Genomic DNA, 16,049 nt, shown 5'->3' with positions numbered 1-16,049 from the left:
AAGCTGTGTGTGTGTGTGTGTGTGTGTGCGTGTACAAAGCAACAGTGCTTGCCTGCACAAACAGATCTAAGAAATTCTTTACAGCATCAAATATTGTACTGATTTATATGTATCTTTTTTTTTTTTTTTTTTTTTTTTTTTTTTTTTACTGTAAAACATCGTTGGAAAATCTTTTGCAGTTTATTGAAAGGCAGTCTTGAAAATCAGGGAAGTTTTCTCCAAAATGCTGGCAAACACCCCTGCTTCAGATTGAAGAATAATCTGATTGATAATCTGTTTTATTGCTGTGGTTTAGATGGAAGAAGAAAACCAAGGTCTAACATGCAATTTGCCCCTTGAAATGATAACAGTGAAAAGGATGGGGGAAGGGAATCATGGGTCAGGAGGGGGGCCGCATGGTGAGTTAGAGTAAACCATAAGAGCCTGATAGCATTAGAGCTAGGCATGAAGTAGAGCAGCTGTCATTTGTGATATCTCTGCATTTATCCAGTTGGTCTATCAGGGAGAAGAAAAGACAGATCTGCAAAACCCAATAATCCTGAAGACACCAATTACAAAAAGTTTGAATGTCTGAAGCAAGGACCTCGAACGCAGGATTACTTGTCTCCTTGTGCCTCCTGAAGAACTATGGGTATACAGCATGCTCAGAGAGCATCCCTGGCTCTCACGCTCAATTACGTGGCGTTCGCCTTGGCCGTTTCGGCCGTCACCACTAGCTACTGGTGTGAGGGGACCAGGAAGGTGGCAAAGCCTTTCTGCATGGGGCCGGTGAAAGTCAAGCAGACGTACTGCATCCGCTTTAACAGCTCTAACATCAATGACACACGGCTGGTGCAGTACATCTACGAGACCGGAGAGGAGAAGTTCCTCATGAGGAAGTTCCATGCAGGGATCTGGTTCTCCTGCGAACAAACCGTGGACTTAATAGGTAAGACAACATCACTGGCTTTTTTCAAACAGACATTATCTCAACAAAGACTGACTTGCAAATGCCAAATACTTAGTCAGTACTAGAATATTTGGAGTAGTTCATGTTTCAGCTCTGGGACTGGACTGAATGAATGTGGCAAAGCTTTACAATAAGTTTGTGTTAATGAAATTGTTAAAGAGATAGTTCACACCAAAATTAAAAATCACCCTCAGTTTGTTCAAAACCTTTGTGAATTTCTTTCTTATGTTGAACATAAAAGAAGATATTTTGAAGAAACCAAACAAATGCTTTGCTTTCGCCTTCCATTGCAAGGAAAAATACTATAGAAGTCAATGGGGACCAGAAACCCTTTGGTTACCCACCTTTTGGTTACCCACATCTTCTTTTGTGTTCAGCAGAAGTAAGAAATTCATTAATTTCATTTTTGGGTGAACAATTATTTTATCTAACAATGAACAAGATTTGAAAACAGCATTAGTTAATCTTTGTTAATGCTGACTTATACTAATGCATTTCTTAACATAGCATACATTAACATTAGTTGAAGTGAAGTGAAAAGACCCATAATAAGAGTTTGTGCTCTGCATTTCACCCATCCAAGTGCACACTGTAGTGAACACACACATACTGTACTGTGAACACAAACCCAGAGCAGTGGGCAGCCATATTTGCAGCTGGGTGTTTAGTGCATTGCTCAAGGATCTCACCTCAATCCTGGTATTGAGGGTGGAAGACAGCGCTGGTTATTCACTCACCCCACTCACAATCCCTACTGGTGCTGAGACTCAAACCCACAACCTTCAGGCTACAAGTCCAACTCTCTAACCATTAGGCCATGACTGCCCCAGTTAATGCATGAGTTAATGTAAACGAAAAATGGATAACACTCCTGTTTGGTTGGTTTATGTGAATTGATACATTTACACTTACGGTGTAAACATGGTAAAACATGCAATAATGATGAATAATGAAATAATCTGTTATTAATCTTCAAAGTGTAACCTACGGTAACATCTCAGTTATCTATGTAACCTTGGTTCCCTGAAAAAGGAAAAAGCTTACCCTATGGGTACACTGCCAGGGGTAACAATTGTCTGAAAAATTGTTCTTTACAAATTCATTCTCCTCAATTTTTGACGAAGGAAGCAATCAGTAACCCTTTAGGAATGTTAAAACCATAAACAGAACCAACTTAAGAGTCAGAAGCCTCTCAGGGACTGAGTCCCAACAGTTCAAACCAAGTGTAGTGAGCCCGTCTAAAACCACAGATAGTTCCAAAAAGGAACACAAACATGGCAGAAAAGAGACAAAACAACTCCTTAAGGAACTCCAGCACTAAACCAACAGGCCAGTGAACTGGGTCCGAATTGTGTTTTCTACACCAAGAGTATAATAGCTTCCTTTTCAGAGCACAAAACCTCCTAGTGGAGGAAGCCATCATTTAAAAAATGGTCACCTTCAGCCTGGGTGAAAGACCAATGCCAGCATCTCCATCTTTATGTGCTGTAAGAAATGCCCACTGTTCCAGAATTTGATGGTTGGGAAGCATTAGTAGACTGCACTCCAGCCTACTAGTGAGGCATTTGACTCGCAGAAAATGTCTTTGTCTAGAGAAACACTGCAAATCAGAAACTGGCGTTGTGGCCATATGAAGAGGGTCTGATAGCACATGCATGTGACCCTCTCACACAAAGAAAGCCAACAGGGATGAATTTCCTGAGTTTCTTCTGTGAAAAAGGCCCAGCGGAACCACTGACAAACTTACATTCCTTCCCTATTTTGAAATTATTCAGAGACAGGTACAAAATGACTGAACACAAGCAGGAGTCAGCCATGTTTGCATTGAGTTTAAGGCTAATACTGTCCTTAAAAACAGGGTCTGCTGGCTCTGCAGTAGAACAATCCTCTAGGGATCCCTTCTCAACCCCAGAACTCGAAATGGAGTCTTGACACCAAGTCACCACAGACTCCTGGACTGTGCTACAGTTAGCCAATCGAAGAGGAAGGTCTGCACACAAATGTGGAGTCTGGAGTCCAATGGAGTCAGAGTAACATCTATGCACCTTGTAATTGTGCAAAACGCTAAGGCTAGGCTGAAAGGGAGTGGGAAGAATTGGTAAGCTTTACCCCTAAAAGCAAACCTGAGGAACGTCTTGCATCTCAGATTGATCTGAATATGGAAGTACACACCCTTCAGATCTATATTGACAAACCAATTTCCCAGCCAAAACTGCATAGAGATGTGCTCCTCAATCAGCATCCTAAAGCTGCAATTCTGAAATATGTAGTTCAGTAAACTCAAATCAAAGAAAGGCATAGACCCCCACATACTTTTTCAACACCTGAACATATAAAGTCTTTGAGAACTTTGCAGCATTAAGTGAACCTATGAAAGGCAATATTAGTATTAGTATAATTAACAATCATGAATTAACATTGAACATTAGCATTTATTATTTATAAATTAACATTAAAGTTGAATTAATTGTAAGATATTTTTGTTACTGAATGTGAATCCCTTTGTTCATGAACATTTGGAGACAGTAGCCAATGTTTACCAGAACTTTCTCTTTTTATAGGATTTAACTGTAGGAGCTTTTTAGAGATCACACCAGATCATGAAAGAGGTGGGTAAGTAACAAGTGTTACGTGTTATTCATATGAACAATAAGCAATTGTAACATACAGTAAAATTAATAAATGATCTTCTTTAACCTTCTATTACTGATTATTAACAACTAAATTAAAAACAAAAGACACCTTTCTGGTGGTAAATTGAAACCAAAGTATATACACATCAAAGTCTTTTTTTTTCTTTTTTCTTTTTTTTTGAGCAGAAAGCACAAAATTGTATTGCCATTAAAATACATATTATATACATATGTGATATATGGTTTGTAATAGTAATCTTGTATTGAAAGCTTCTTACGTTTACAATACATGCAGAAGGAATGTAAATAATATATAAAAGATTAATAAATGTAATCTCTCTCTCTCTCTCTCTCTCTCTCTCTCTCTCTCTCTCTCTCTCTCTCTCTCTCTATCAGGAGTGCTCTGGCTGTGTATTGTGGCTGAGTGTCTGTACATTGCTCTGCTGTTCACCGGTGGAGCTCTGATGGTGATAGAGATGTGTCCATGCTTTAACTTGATAAACAGACTCAAGGTCAATGCCTTTGCAGCTCTGTGCACTGCTCTCTCAGGTAACTAATTTTTATTAATTAAAAAAGAGATGAGCGGATTTGGGTTGAGACATTTTGACATGCTTGCTTGCTTATTTGTTTATTAATTTATTTATAGTTAATTGCCTTTAGTTTAGGATAATCCTATTTTAAAAAAAGTCGATGTATGTGCTATAAAGTTTATTTTGTCATCTTGTAGGAGTACAATATAATATAGCAGTATCTCAACTCCATGCTCTACATTACTAGTTTGAGCATCCTGCTCGTGTTCTTTTCTATTTCAAGCAGCCATATAATTAACTCTTTTGTAGCATTTTCCATAGCACTTTCTCTGACCCTAAGACAGTAGAACCTTTGAAGGCAGCAGACTTACCCTACTTCCCTTACTTAACTATGGAGGTCAGTAGCTACATGAACTTACCATGAGCTTTTCTATAATATATTCAATAAATATGGACACATATACATTCAACTGTTTCAAAGCAACAAATGTCTTGCTTCCACAATTTCAGCACTGACAGACAAAGGAACATCAGTCCCTGTTGAATGCTTATTTGCCAGAAAAGCAAAAACTCCTGCTAGCTTAACTCCAGTCAGCCCCAGTAAAGCAAAGATGAGATTATACAGCACAAATCCAACTCCACATGTTGCCAACACTTTATAAAGAGCAATGATGGGTCAGTGATGCTGCACAGGTCTACAAAGCAATCCTGTTCATCCCCGCAGTGTCATACTAGCCCTGAAGGACAAGGTTGGAAAAGGTGTCTTCCTGAGTCTGTATTCTGCGTTATTTATTAAACCATTTATTCATTTGTTTGTTTGATTTTACACAGCAGAAAAAGACGCAGAAAGGAATCCTGCACTTCAGGGTAGTGATGGGTCATGCGCAAAAGATGCAGCTCTGAGAGCCGATGCTTTGTAGTGAATCAGAAGAGCCGGCTCCCATCGAGTGAGAGCCGGCTCCCAGTTTTTTTCCTTTCGCTGCTTACCTCAAGGCAGAACTTTGTTTTGATTGGTCAGCAATCGCATCGCAGCCAATCAGATGTGAGTATATGGGATCATAGCATTATGTAAAAACAGAGAGGGGGATGAAGTGAAGCGGCACTCCACTGCAAGTTAACGAGTCGTAACAACGTTAATGTATTGTGGCAACATCGGTTCCTTCAGAGAGAATCTTCTCAAAAACAGGCAGATAATCACAGAAAGAAGAAATAGGATCAGTCCATGAAAGCTGAGGCATCTGATTTTTTTGGATGCCAGTCTTCACTGAAGACATTAATACCGTTTGCTTGAGTTTGGTTCTAGTTCTGTGGATTTATTTGCTGTTTTGTTGTTAATTTGTGCAATAAAATGTTTGATTAAAATATTAAACAAAAGAATGGTTTTGTAAAAAAAAAAATTAAAACACTGCACATGAAAGGGTTTTCAGCACACAAACCATTAATTTTTGCAACGTTTTGGTGAAACAAAGGCCTACAAAAAAATCCTAAATTAAGAGCCGTTCAGGAGTCGAAAGAGCCGGCTCTTCTTTGGGAGCTGAGCCAAAAGAGCCGGCTCTCTGAAAAGAGCCTAACTTCCCATCACTACTTCAGGGCTTCTTACAACAACAACAAAAAAAAACATTGAGTCCACTACTGGCCAAAATTGCAAGTTAAAACTTTTTTGTCAGCTCAAGTATACAGAAAAATTGTAAAAAGTACATTAACATTTGCAATAATATTGATTTATTGAATAATTAAGTTAATATAATTCCTTGATTTACATTTGTAAAGAAATCTCATTGCTCTCTGCTGTCTTTACCGACGACATCTTTACCTGTGTCGGCCACCGTAGTTTCTCTTAAAGGGTTAGTTCACAAAAAAATGAAAATTATGGCATTAATAACTCACCCTCATGTTGTTCCAAACCTGTAAGACCTCTGTTCATCTTCGGGACACAGTTTAAGATATTTTAGATTTAGTCCGAGAGCTCTCAGACACTCCATTGAAGCTGTGTGTACGGTATACTGTCCATGTCCAGAAAGGTAAGAAAAACATCATCAAAGTAGTCCATGTGACATCAAAGGGTCAGTTAGAATTTGTTGAAGCATCGAAAATACATTTTGGTCCAAAAATAGCAAAAACTACGACATTATTCATCATTGTCTTCTCTTCCGGGTCTGTTGTGAGAGAGTTCAAAACAAAGCAGTTTGTGATATCCGGTTCACCAACGAATCACTCAATGTAACCGGATCTTTTTGAACCAGTTCACCAAATTGAACTGAATCGTTTGAAATGGTTCACGTCTCCAATATGCATTAATCCACAAATTACTTAAGTTGTAAACTTTTTTAACGTGGATGACACTCCCTATGAGTTAAAATAAACCAATATCCCGGAGTCTTGAATGAAGGGCAATCATCGCAATTATGTCATTACGTCGATTGCAAAAGAGTTTTTTTTCAACAGGTTTATTGAATCGAACTGTCCGAAAGAACCAATTCACGGAAAAGAAGCGAACTTCCCATCACTACTGGTGATCCGAAAACCGATGCAACAAGTTCTTTACTCGTGAAAGAGTCAATCTTTTGTTTGTTATCTGGCTCGGCTCTGTGTTCATCTTCAGTTCTCTCTTCACAGCAGTTCAGTCAGTGTACTGTTTGAGTAAATGAATTACTCCAGGATATTGGTTTGTTTGAACTGAGTGAGTGTCAGCCACATTAAAACAGTTAACAGCTTAAGTCATTTGTGGATTAATGCTTCAAGAAGAACCAGTTAAATCTAATGATTAGTTCGCGAACCGGATATCACTAAACTGCAGTGTTTTGAACTCGCTCACAACAGACCCAGAAGAGAAGACAATGCTGAATAAAGTCGTAGTTTTTGCTATTTTTGGATCAAAATGTATTTTCGATGCAAATTCTAACTGACCCTCTGATGTCACATGGACTACTTTGATGATGTTTTTCTTACCTTTCTGGACATGGACAGTAGACCGTACACACAGCTTCAATGGAGGGACTGAGAGCTCTCGGACTAAATCTAAAATATCTTAAACTGTGTTGAGAAGATAAACGGAGGTCTTACGGGTTTGAAACAACATGAGGGTAAGTTATTAATGACATAATTTTCATTTTTGGATGAACTAACCCTTTAAGGGAGGGCTGAGCGGGGGACTGAGCAGTTGGTTGCAATTAGCAACCTCACCGCTAGATGCCACTAAAAATTACACAGTGCACCTTTAAGCATATACTGTATATTCTATGGAGATAAAAAAACTTTTGTTTTATTAGATTTTTTGTGAGTAAAGCAAATATTACAATATTTTGTACTGAAAAACAAGCAAGAAATAAAGAAAAATGTAATTATTATTATTATATTATACAAACCCGATTCCAAAAAAGTTGGGACACTGTACAAATTGTGGGTAAAAAAGGAATGGAATAATTTACTAATCTCATAAACTTATATTTTATTCACAATAGAATATAGATAACATATCAAATGTTGAAAGTGAGACATTTTGAAATGTCATACCAAATATTGGCTCATTTTGGATTTCATGAGAGCCACACATTCTAAAAAAGTTGGGACAGGTAGCAATAAGTTAAATGTACATATGAGGAACAGCTGGAGGACCAATTTGCAGTTTATTAGGTCAATTGGCAACATGATTGGGTATAAAAAGAGCCTCTCAGAGTGGCAGTGTCTCTCAGAAGTCAAGATGGGCAGAGGATCACCAATTCCCCCAATGCTGCGGCGAAAAATAGTGGAGCAATATCAGAAAGGAGTTTCTCAGAGAAACACTTGCAAAGAGTTTGAAGTTATCATCATCTACAGTGCATAATATCATCCAAAGATTCAGAGAATCTGGAACAATCTCTGTGTAAGGATCCAGGCCGGAAAACCATACTGGATGCCCGTGATCTTCGGCCCTCAGACGACACTGCATCACATACAGGAATACTACTGTAATGGAAATCACAACATGGGCTCAGGAATACTTCCAGAAAACATTGTTGGTGAACACAATCATATCTAAAATCTAAAATTGATCCAGAAGCGCAGGCATTTTCTCTGGGCCAAGGCTCATTTAAAATGGACTGTGGCAAAGTGGAAAAATGTTCTGTGGTCAGACGAATGAAAATTTGAAGTTCTTTTTGGAAAGCTGGGACGCCATGTCATCCGGACTAAAGAGGACAAGGACAACCCAAGTTATCAGCGCTCAGTTCAGAAGCCTGCATCTCTGATGGTATGGGGTTGCATTAGTGCGTGTGGCATGGGCAGCTTACACATCTGGAAAGGCACCATCATTGCTAAAAGGTGTATCAAAATTCTAGAACAACATTTGCTCCCATCCAGACGTCGTCTCTTTCAGGGAAGACCTTGCATTTTCCAACATGACAATGCCAGACCACACATTGCATCAATTACAACATCATGGCTGCGTAGAAGGATCCGGGTACTGAAATGGCCAGCCTGCAGTCCAGATCTTTCACCCATAGAAAACATTTGGTGCATCATTAATAGGAAGATATGACAAAGAAGACCTAAGACAGTTGATCAACTAGAAGCCTGTATTACACAAGAATGGGACAACGTTCCTATGCCTAAACTTGAGCAACTTGTCTCCTCAGTCCCCAGACATTTGCAGACTGTTATAAAAAGAAGAGGGGATGCCACACAGTGGTAAACATTGCCTTGTCTCAACTTTTTTGAGCTGTGTTGATGCCATGAAATTTTAAATCAACTTATATTTCCCTAAAAATGATACATTTTCTCAGTTTAAACTTTTGATATGTCATCTATGTTGTTTTCTTTATAAAATATAGAAATTTGAAACTTCCACATCATTGCATTCTGTTTTTATTCAATTTGTACAGTGTCCCAACTTTTTTGGAATCGGGTTTGTATAAGAAAAAGATGTTTTGCAGTGAATGTGTGCGGGGGTGGGTGAGCGGTAGCTGCCTGTCTGCTCTGGTCTGAATGAGCGATCTGTCCCAACAGTGTGGGGATTTGGTGGTTTGTGCTGTAATCGGATTGGTGAGGGGGTTAGTGGTTTTGGTACATGACCATCCTCCCTCCCCCTATTTTGCACTAATCCTGATGATTGTAGGAATGCTCACCAACACACTCAATGCACAGCAGCACCTGCCACATGATGCTTATGCATGCTAGCAGGCAGCGTGGAGGCTTCTGAAATAGCCTATTCACTTTTGGGTTTTTTAATCTAATATAAATTCATGTTTCATTTAAAGTTTGCTTGGTTTCAACGTAAAATCAGAAGAATGTGTTTAACATGCATTAAAGTTTTACTACCTTCTTTTCAGACCATTAGTCGATGCTACCTAATGATATTTATAATGTAATATAATAATTTGTTACAATAATAACGTAATATAATGATGATACTGGTGCAATAATGTAATAATAATACTTTTTGCTTCTTATATCATTTATATCATCTTTATACTGAAAGCTTGTGGACAAAGCCAAAAATTACAGCTTACACCTTAAATTTTCTGTGCCCCAGGCCTTTTTGGGATGGTTGCACATATGATGTTCACCACAGCATTCCAGCTGGCTGTCCAGATGGGTCCAGAAGACTGGAGACCTAAGACTTGGGACTACAGCTGGTCCTATCTGTGAGTCTCACAAATGGCACATCACAAATAAGTTTGTTAGCAGCTGTTCATTAATAAAAGTCAAGCCAGATGAAGAAGCAGGATAATTGATCTTAGACTTGAAAAGTCTTTTGCACAAACATCAACATTTTGGTAAGCTAATTTGTCCTGTGGTGTGACAAATTCAAATTCAAACTGTTTCTGAATTATTATTAAGCTGACAAGATATGAGAACATTTCCTAGTTGTGTGGTTAAAATATCCTTGAAATCTCATATGCATAAAAAAAAAAATCTTTTTTATAACTATCAAAAAACGGGCAATTATTAATATTATTGTGGGTTCCATATACTATTATTATAATTCATATTTATTATTATGTTTGCAGACCAAACTGACTGGTTTTAACACAATTCATCAAACATCACACTATGAAAAATAGTAACCACTGCAAAAAAAGTATGTGAATGAATGAATACAACCGTAAACATAGCACATTTTCTAATTGTATGTGATATTTTAATTTTTACATACTGAATATACTCTATACAGTAATGAAATTTTCTTATATATTTATCTTGCATTTTTCTGCAAGAGTAATTGTTTAGTTAACTGTTTTTATTGTTTTATTTATTCATATCGGGGTGTACTGTCACCCACGTGTAGTTAAGATGTATGTGTGTGTGTATGTGTGTGTGTGTGTGTGTGTGTGTGTGTGTGTGTGTGTGTGTGTGTGTGTGTGTGCGTGTGTGTGCGTGTGTGTGCGTGTGTGTGTGTGTGTGTGTGTGTGTGTGTGTGTGTGTGTGTGTGTGCGTGCAAGTTTTTTATACAGGACCTGAATAAACTCCAACTCATTGGGACAAAAGCTTATACGTCAAACAGAATGAGGTTTTTTGAGATTATAGAAATGCAGAAAGTTTCCTGTGGGGGGTAGGTTTAGGTGTAGGGTTGATGTATAGGGTGATAGAAAATACAGTGTGTACAGTATAAAAACCATTTACGCCTATGGGGAGTCTCTACAAGAAAAGTGCACCAGACAGTGTGTGTGTGTGTGTGTGTGTGTGTGTGTGTGTGTGTGTGTGTGTGTGTGTGTGAAAATCACTATGTTGCTATAGCGGCACCTTCAGGAAAATTAAAAAATGCACAACATGCAGAACAATCCCACATGCTGTTCAGGACCTGTCATATAGTACAAACAAACAGTTACTTTATTTAACCTGAATACTTGGTATTTAACTACTTATAAAAAAGGATAATCATTCTTAAAATTGTCATGCCACTGGACCATTCAAATTCAGTACAAAACAATAAAACATAAAATCAAGATTATTAATATGGTAAAAACCTTCAAGAAACTGTGAAAGTACCATAAATATGCACGTTCCCTTGTAAATGTTGTGCATTAACTATATATCTCAGTAATATCACAATAAATGATTTAATTGAATGTAAAAATAGAATGATAATTTATCACGCTCCTCTACTCTCTCTGTCAGTCTGGCCTGGGGCTCATTTGGCACCTGCATGGGCTCAGCGGTCACAGTTCTAAACCATTACACCAAAACCATCATTGAGTTTAAGTTCAAGAGGAGGACCATTGAGAAGAAACTGCGCATCAAGCAGAAGATCCTGGAGCTGGACATGCCAGAGGACTTGTGGTACATCACTTCATTGCAGGAGCAAGCGGACCAACACGCTGCCCTGTATGTGAATGGCAACGAACCATCCTGTTTCAACCCCACAATACTGGACAACTGGGACAGAGAATACTGCTGAATATTCATGGCAAAACCACAGACATTTCTTTGTGCATTTATATCACACATCATAGGGCTTTGATCAACAGAGCAGGATATGAACTGAACTAAATTATTTAGCAGTGCTGCTTCTGTTCTGGTTAAACTCGCTGTGCTATTGTGAACCTGATGCTGATGACCGAGGTTTAAAGGAAGCTTCGGAATTTAAAAATAAGTCTGACGTTTCTTAATAGAAAACAACAACTTTGACAAAATCTTGAATTTGTACTTCTTTTTACAAAAAATAAATAAATAAAAAATGGCTGGTGGTGAATTTTTCAAGCCGACCCACAGTGAGGTAAGGACGCCATCTTCTGGACCAAGATTTCAGTGCCAAGACACGCTCCAGTGCCACATTTATTACAGACTTGTGTCAATGCCAACCATCTTGTAGATGCACTTGTTGTAGGATGAGTGAAATGGCTCAGTCTCTTACGGGTGTAAGCGTAGGTTTCTGGATTAGTTCTGCCTTTGGTGGAAGCAAATCAAGTCAATTTTACCTAATGTGTGATTCAAGCATATAGCGTTTCTTATTAAAAGATTAAAAGAATAATTAACCTGAAAATGCTCATAATTAACACTCATATTAATACTCACATAGACACAGTAAAACACTGTAACTAAAATGTGACTGTCAAAAAATCTGCAAAATCAACATAAATCTCACTATTCCCACAGCTGTATGCTTTACTGTGTTAATAGTTGGTGGTCTGAGCTGTCAGCTGGTCTACAGAATGATTATATAATAAAAGGGATGAAAATAACAGTATTAATTGGACATCACATTTTCATATTAATAACCACTTGGGGCTTTTGTTAATATATTAATATAATCTATTTCTCTGCCATCTGTGCAGCTGGTGATTTCTAAGCAGGATGTTTGTGTGTTTCTATTCTGATAGAGCTCAGGGGAACATTATGATTTACATAAAGCTAAAAATGTGAGGCACATGGTGCAGGTGTATCCTGAGCGAGAGTAATAAGTGCCTGCATGAAAGAAAATGCAAATAGATGTCATGCCAAAGATTTTTATTTTTGCAGAATCAAAACCCAAAACCGAAGTACGTAGTCATAGTCAATGTCAGATACACCGTTCACAAACATGAAAAGAAATAAAGGCAAAACCGCTGACATTTTGATTCAGACACTTTTTCAGCACTGTGAAGCGGAGATACTTTTCTTAGTGAATTTGGACCCCACTGACACTTCACATGAGAAATCTGCATTATCCATCCACTCAGACGACTCGATGGTCAGATAGCTGCTCATTTTGAAGGTTTTGTCTTGCTGTTTCTCAGTAGGACTGCTCCAGACTCCTTCTGTGACGGAGCGACCGTTGACTGACCAGGTGACGTGCACCAGAGCTACTGAAATATCCTCAGCCAGACACACAAGTGTAGCTTTACTCTCCTTCAGAGCCTCAGCGGACGGAGACAAGAGTGTCAGAACAGGAGGAGAGAGGGGGAAGTCTGGAGAAACAGGGAATAATATAATATAATATAATATAATATAATATAATATAATATAATATAATATAATATAATATAATATAATATAATATAATATAATATAATATAATATAATATAATATAATATAATATAATATAATATAATATTGTCTTAAGTCACTAAAATGATCCCAAAATCTATAGTAAAAAGTAAAGAAAAGATCATGTTCCATGAAGATATTTTCTAAATTTCCTACCATTTATATATTAAAACTTAATTTTGGATTAGTAATATGCATTGCTAAGAACTTTATTAGTCAATATTTAGATTTTTTATTTTATTTTGCATTCTCAGATTTCAGATTGTCAAATATTTGTATCTCAACCAAATATTGTCCGATCCTAACAAACCATAAAAACCATAGCATAGAAAGCTTACTTATTGTTGTCAGATTATGTACAAATCTGAATTGTAAAAAATTGACACTTATGATTGGTTTTTTGTGGTCTAGAGTCACATATATGTATCACAACTAGGTATGTAATGGAATCATTTATATGATAAACGTAAATAAATTATATTTATTAAGCTTAATATTGACCTTATTTTGACCCTAAACAGAAAAATAACAAGCATAGTAACAAAGAAAAGCACATTATACCTACAGTAAATAAGCCTATAAAACATCTACACATACTTCAGAATGGGTGCCATCAAAGAACTTAAGAACAAATCTGAAATGTTATTTTGAAGATTAATTTTAAATATATACAGTAAATCTAACATGAAAAAAAAAACTCAAAAGTTGATCAAAAATATTGTAATTTGTGCTTCAATTGTCTAATAATAATACATTAAAACAAATAAAATTAAATCACGTGGGTATCTGAACAGTAATCAAGAGTAAAACTCACTTACCGATCACGTTGAGTTTTGTTCCCTGGCCGAATACCACAGTGATACATTTCACAAGTTTACTCGTACAAAAACCTCCCACACTTACAGAACCAAAACATGAGCTCGAACACAAATTTTAACCCCAAACTATCTTCTTTACTGCTCTTACAGTGATTAGGTGTCATGATGTCAAAAAAATAAAAAAATAACTTCATAATCAATTATTTTTTCAGCATGAGGATTACATAGTTTAGAGACACTGGATAAATTGCTTGTTTGTGATCCTTTTTACCAGTTGATGTCATTCATCCTTATTTATTGATCATTCATAGATGAGGCTTTCAAGATTATTTAGCAATTAGTCTGTTGTTAACACTGAGTGAATCCATTTTGGGAAGGGGACAACTGAATTCCTTCACAAAGGGCTCCAATAGAGAATGAGGAGGTCACGTCAAGTGTGTCCACAATAATAACATTATATTCATGCAGACATGTTTCAGATTTAAACAAAAACACTCAATTAGCTGTTTTATCTTGATCAAAAGCAGTCGTCATTTTAGTTGTAGTTGATGCTGTGGATTAAGCATATGATTGTTCACTGTATTGTGAAAACGTAACTGCACTGTAACACTGAAATCCCATTCATGCCTCTTATAGAGATTTTATGTCCTCTTTGTAGCTGGACACTCACTGGTCACTTTATTCTTTAATTATATGTAAAAGAGCAGCTTGGACATTCTGATAAATGTCTCATTTTGTGCTCCTCGGAAAACAGAAAGCCCTGTGGGTTTGGAAGGAGCTTTTCCTTTAGTGTCTGTCTTCAGCAGAGCCATGTGTTAAAGGGTTAGAGTGACTTTATGAAAACAACATATAGTCATGATATATTTGTCCTATTTGGACCTGTTAATAAAAATATATAAAAGTAAAAAAAGCATTTATATCTGTTGTCTAGAAGCAGAAGTGAATGTGAGCAGTGAGGAGGTTTTTGTCATGCTGTGAATCACTGTGATACGTACTCTCTAACAGAGCTGTCCCATGTCTTACAGTAATACACTGCAGAATCATCCACATCCACATTACTGATGATCAGACTATAATCTGATTTAGATGAATGTTTTGATGTGAATTTAGGAGCAGAGAAACCAGATCCATATTCAACTGAGCTCCAGCTATGATAAAATCTTAACACATGCTGAATTCCTGCTGGAGTCTGTTTGTACCATCTAGCAGAAGAATCAGTTATTGTCCCCAGATTACAGTCCAGTTTAGCTGTTTCTCCTTTACTGACTGTGATTACTGGACTCTGAGTCACTACAGTCGCTCCACTGACACCTGCAGAATAAACACAACCTTTACATGACATTGTGTGTCAGAACACTTTAAATCATCAGATCTGATGAACACTTACAGGTCAGAAGAGTGAAGAAAGCGCAGAATATTGTGATCATCTTGTGATTTGGTGGATGTGAAGCAGTGCTGAAGAATAATGCTGAGATCAGACCAGAGAGAGAGACTTTAAGAGAGTAAAGAGAAAGACCCGCCCCCCTCACACAACACACACTCAACACATCTAACACACTCAACATGTGCTTTCACAGAAGGACAATGTGAATCTCATTGAAGAATATGTTTTTGTTTGTTAGTTACAAAACACATTAAACATAACTGATGATCTATATAAAAAAAACATGATATGTGTGAGAGCAGTTTATCAAGAATATCCTGACTGCTTGTTTCTATATAATGAACGTTATCTATCAAGTTTTAGAAAGGATGTGAAAGCATCATAAAAGTATTTAAAAAGGCAATATATTCATAAAATATTATATATTGCTTAAATTCTCAATGGTATGAACAGGAGTTCCACAGTGTCTTATATTTCTACCATTTCTCCTACTCACAAAACTGGCTTCTCCCCTAAATTCAACTCAAATCACAAAAGTAAATCAGATTATAGTCTGATCATCAGTAATGTGGATGTGGATGATTCTGCAGTGTATTACTGTCACACATGGGACGACTCTGCTAAAGAGCACGTATCACAGTGATTCACAGCATGACAAAAACCTCCTCACTGCTCACATTCACTTCTGCTTTCTGCCTGCAGACACTGTCTCATTACTGTATGTTATACGAATATAATCAAACACATTTACACAGAGCTGATTATGAGAGCAGGTGTTTCCTGTGTGTCAG

At 37.2% G+C, this 16,049-nt stretch overlaps 2 protein-coding genes across 2 annotated transcripts; one reads left to right on the top strand and one right to left on the bottom strand.

Annotated features, from left to right (window-relative positions):
• Positions 1-310: 310 nt before the first annotated feature.
• LOC132148512 (germ cell-specific gene 1-like protein) lies at positions 311-11,600 on the top strand. The gene is made up of 5 exons (XM_059557201.1): positions 311-928; positions 3,511-3,558; positions 3,979-4,131; positions 9,622-9,733; positions 11,208-11,600. Exons 1-5 carry the CDS (start codon positions 628-630, stop codon positions 11,485-11,487), a joined length of 894 nt encoding a protein of 297 aa, XP_059413184.1. The 5' UTR covers positions 311-627; the 3' UTR covers positions 11,488-11,600.
• A 919-nt stretch (positions 11,601-12,519) lies between these two features.
• On the bottom strand, positions 12,520-15,316 carry LOC132148511 (immunoglobulin lambda-1 light chain-like). Its single transcript, XM_059557200.1, has 4 exons — positions 15,262-15,316; positions 14,866-15,185; positions 13,875-13,908; positions 12,520-12,976 (listed from the first exon to the last, which is right to left on the bottom strand). Exons 1-4 carry the CDS (start codon positions 15,299-15,301, stop codon positions 12,660-12,662), a joined length of 711 nt encoding a protein of 236 aa, XP_059413183.1. The 5' UTR covers positions 15,302-15,316; the 3' UTR covers positions 12,520-12,659.
• Positions 15,317-16,049: the final 733 nt, after the last annotated feature.

Source organism: Carassius carassius, chromosome 9 (genome assembly GCF_963082965.1).
Source record: "Carassius carassius chromosome 9, fCarCar2.1, whole genome shotgun sequence".
In the NCBI taxonomy this organism is placed as follows: Eukaryota; Metazoa; Chordata; class Actinopteri; order Cypriniformes; family Cyprinidae; genus Carassius; species Carassius carassius.
Note: the sequence above shows the minus strand (reverse complement) of the source record. Positions and strands in the feature narration are given on the sequence as shown.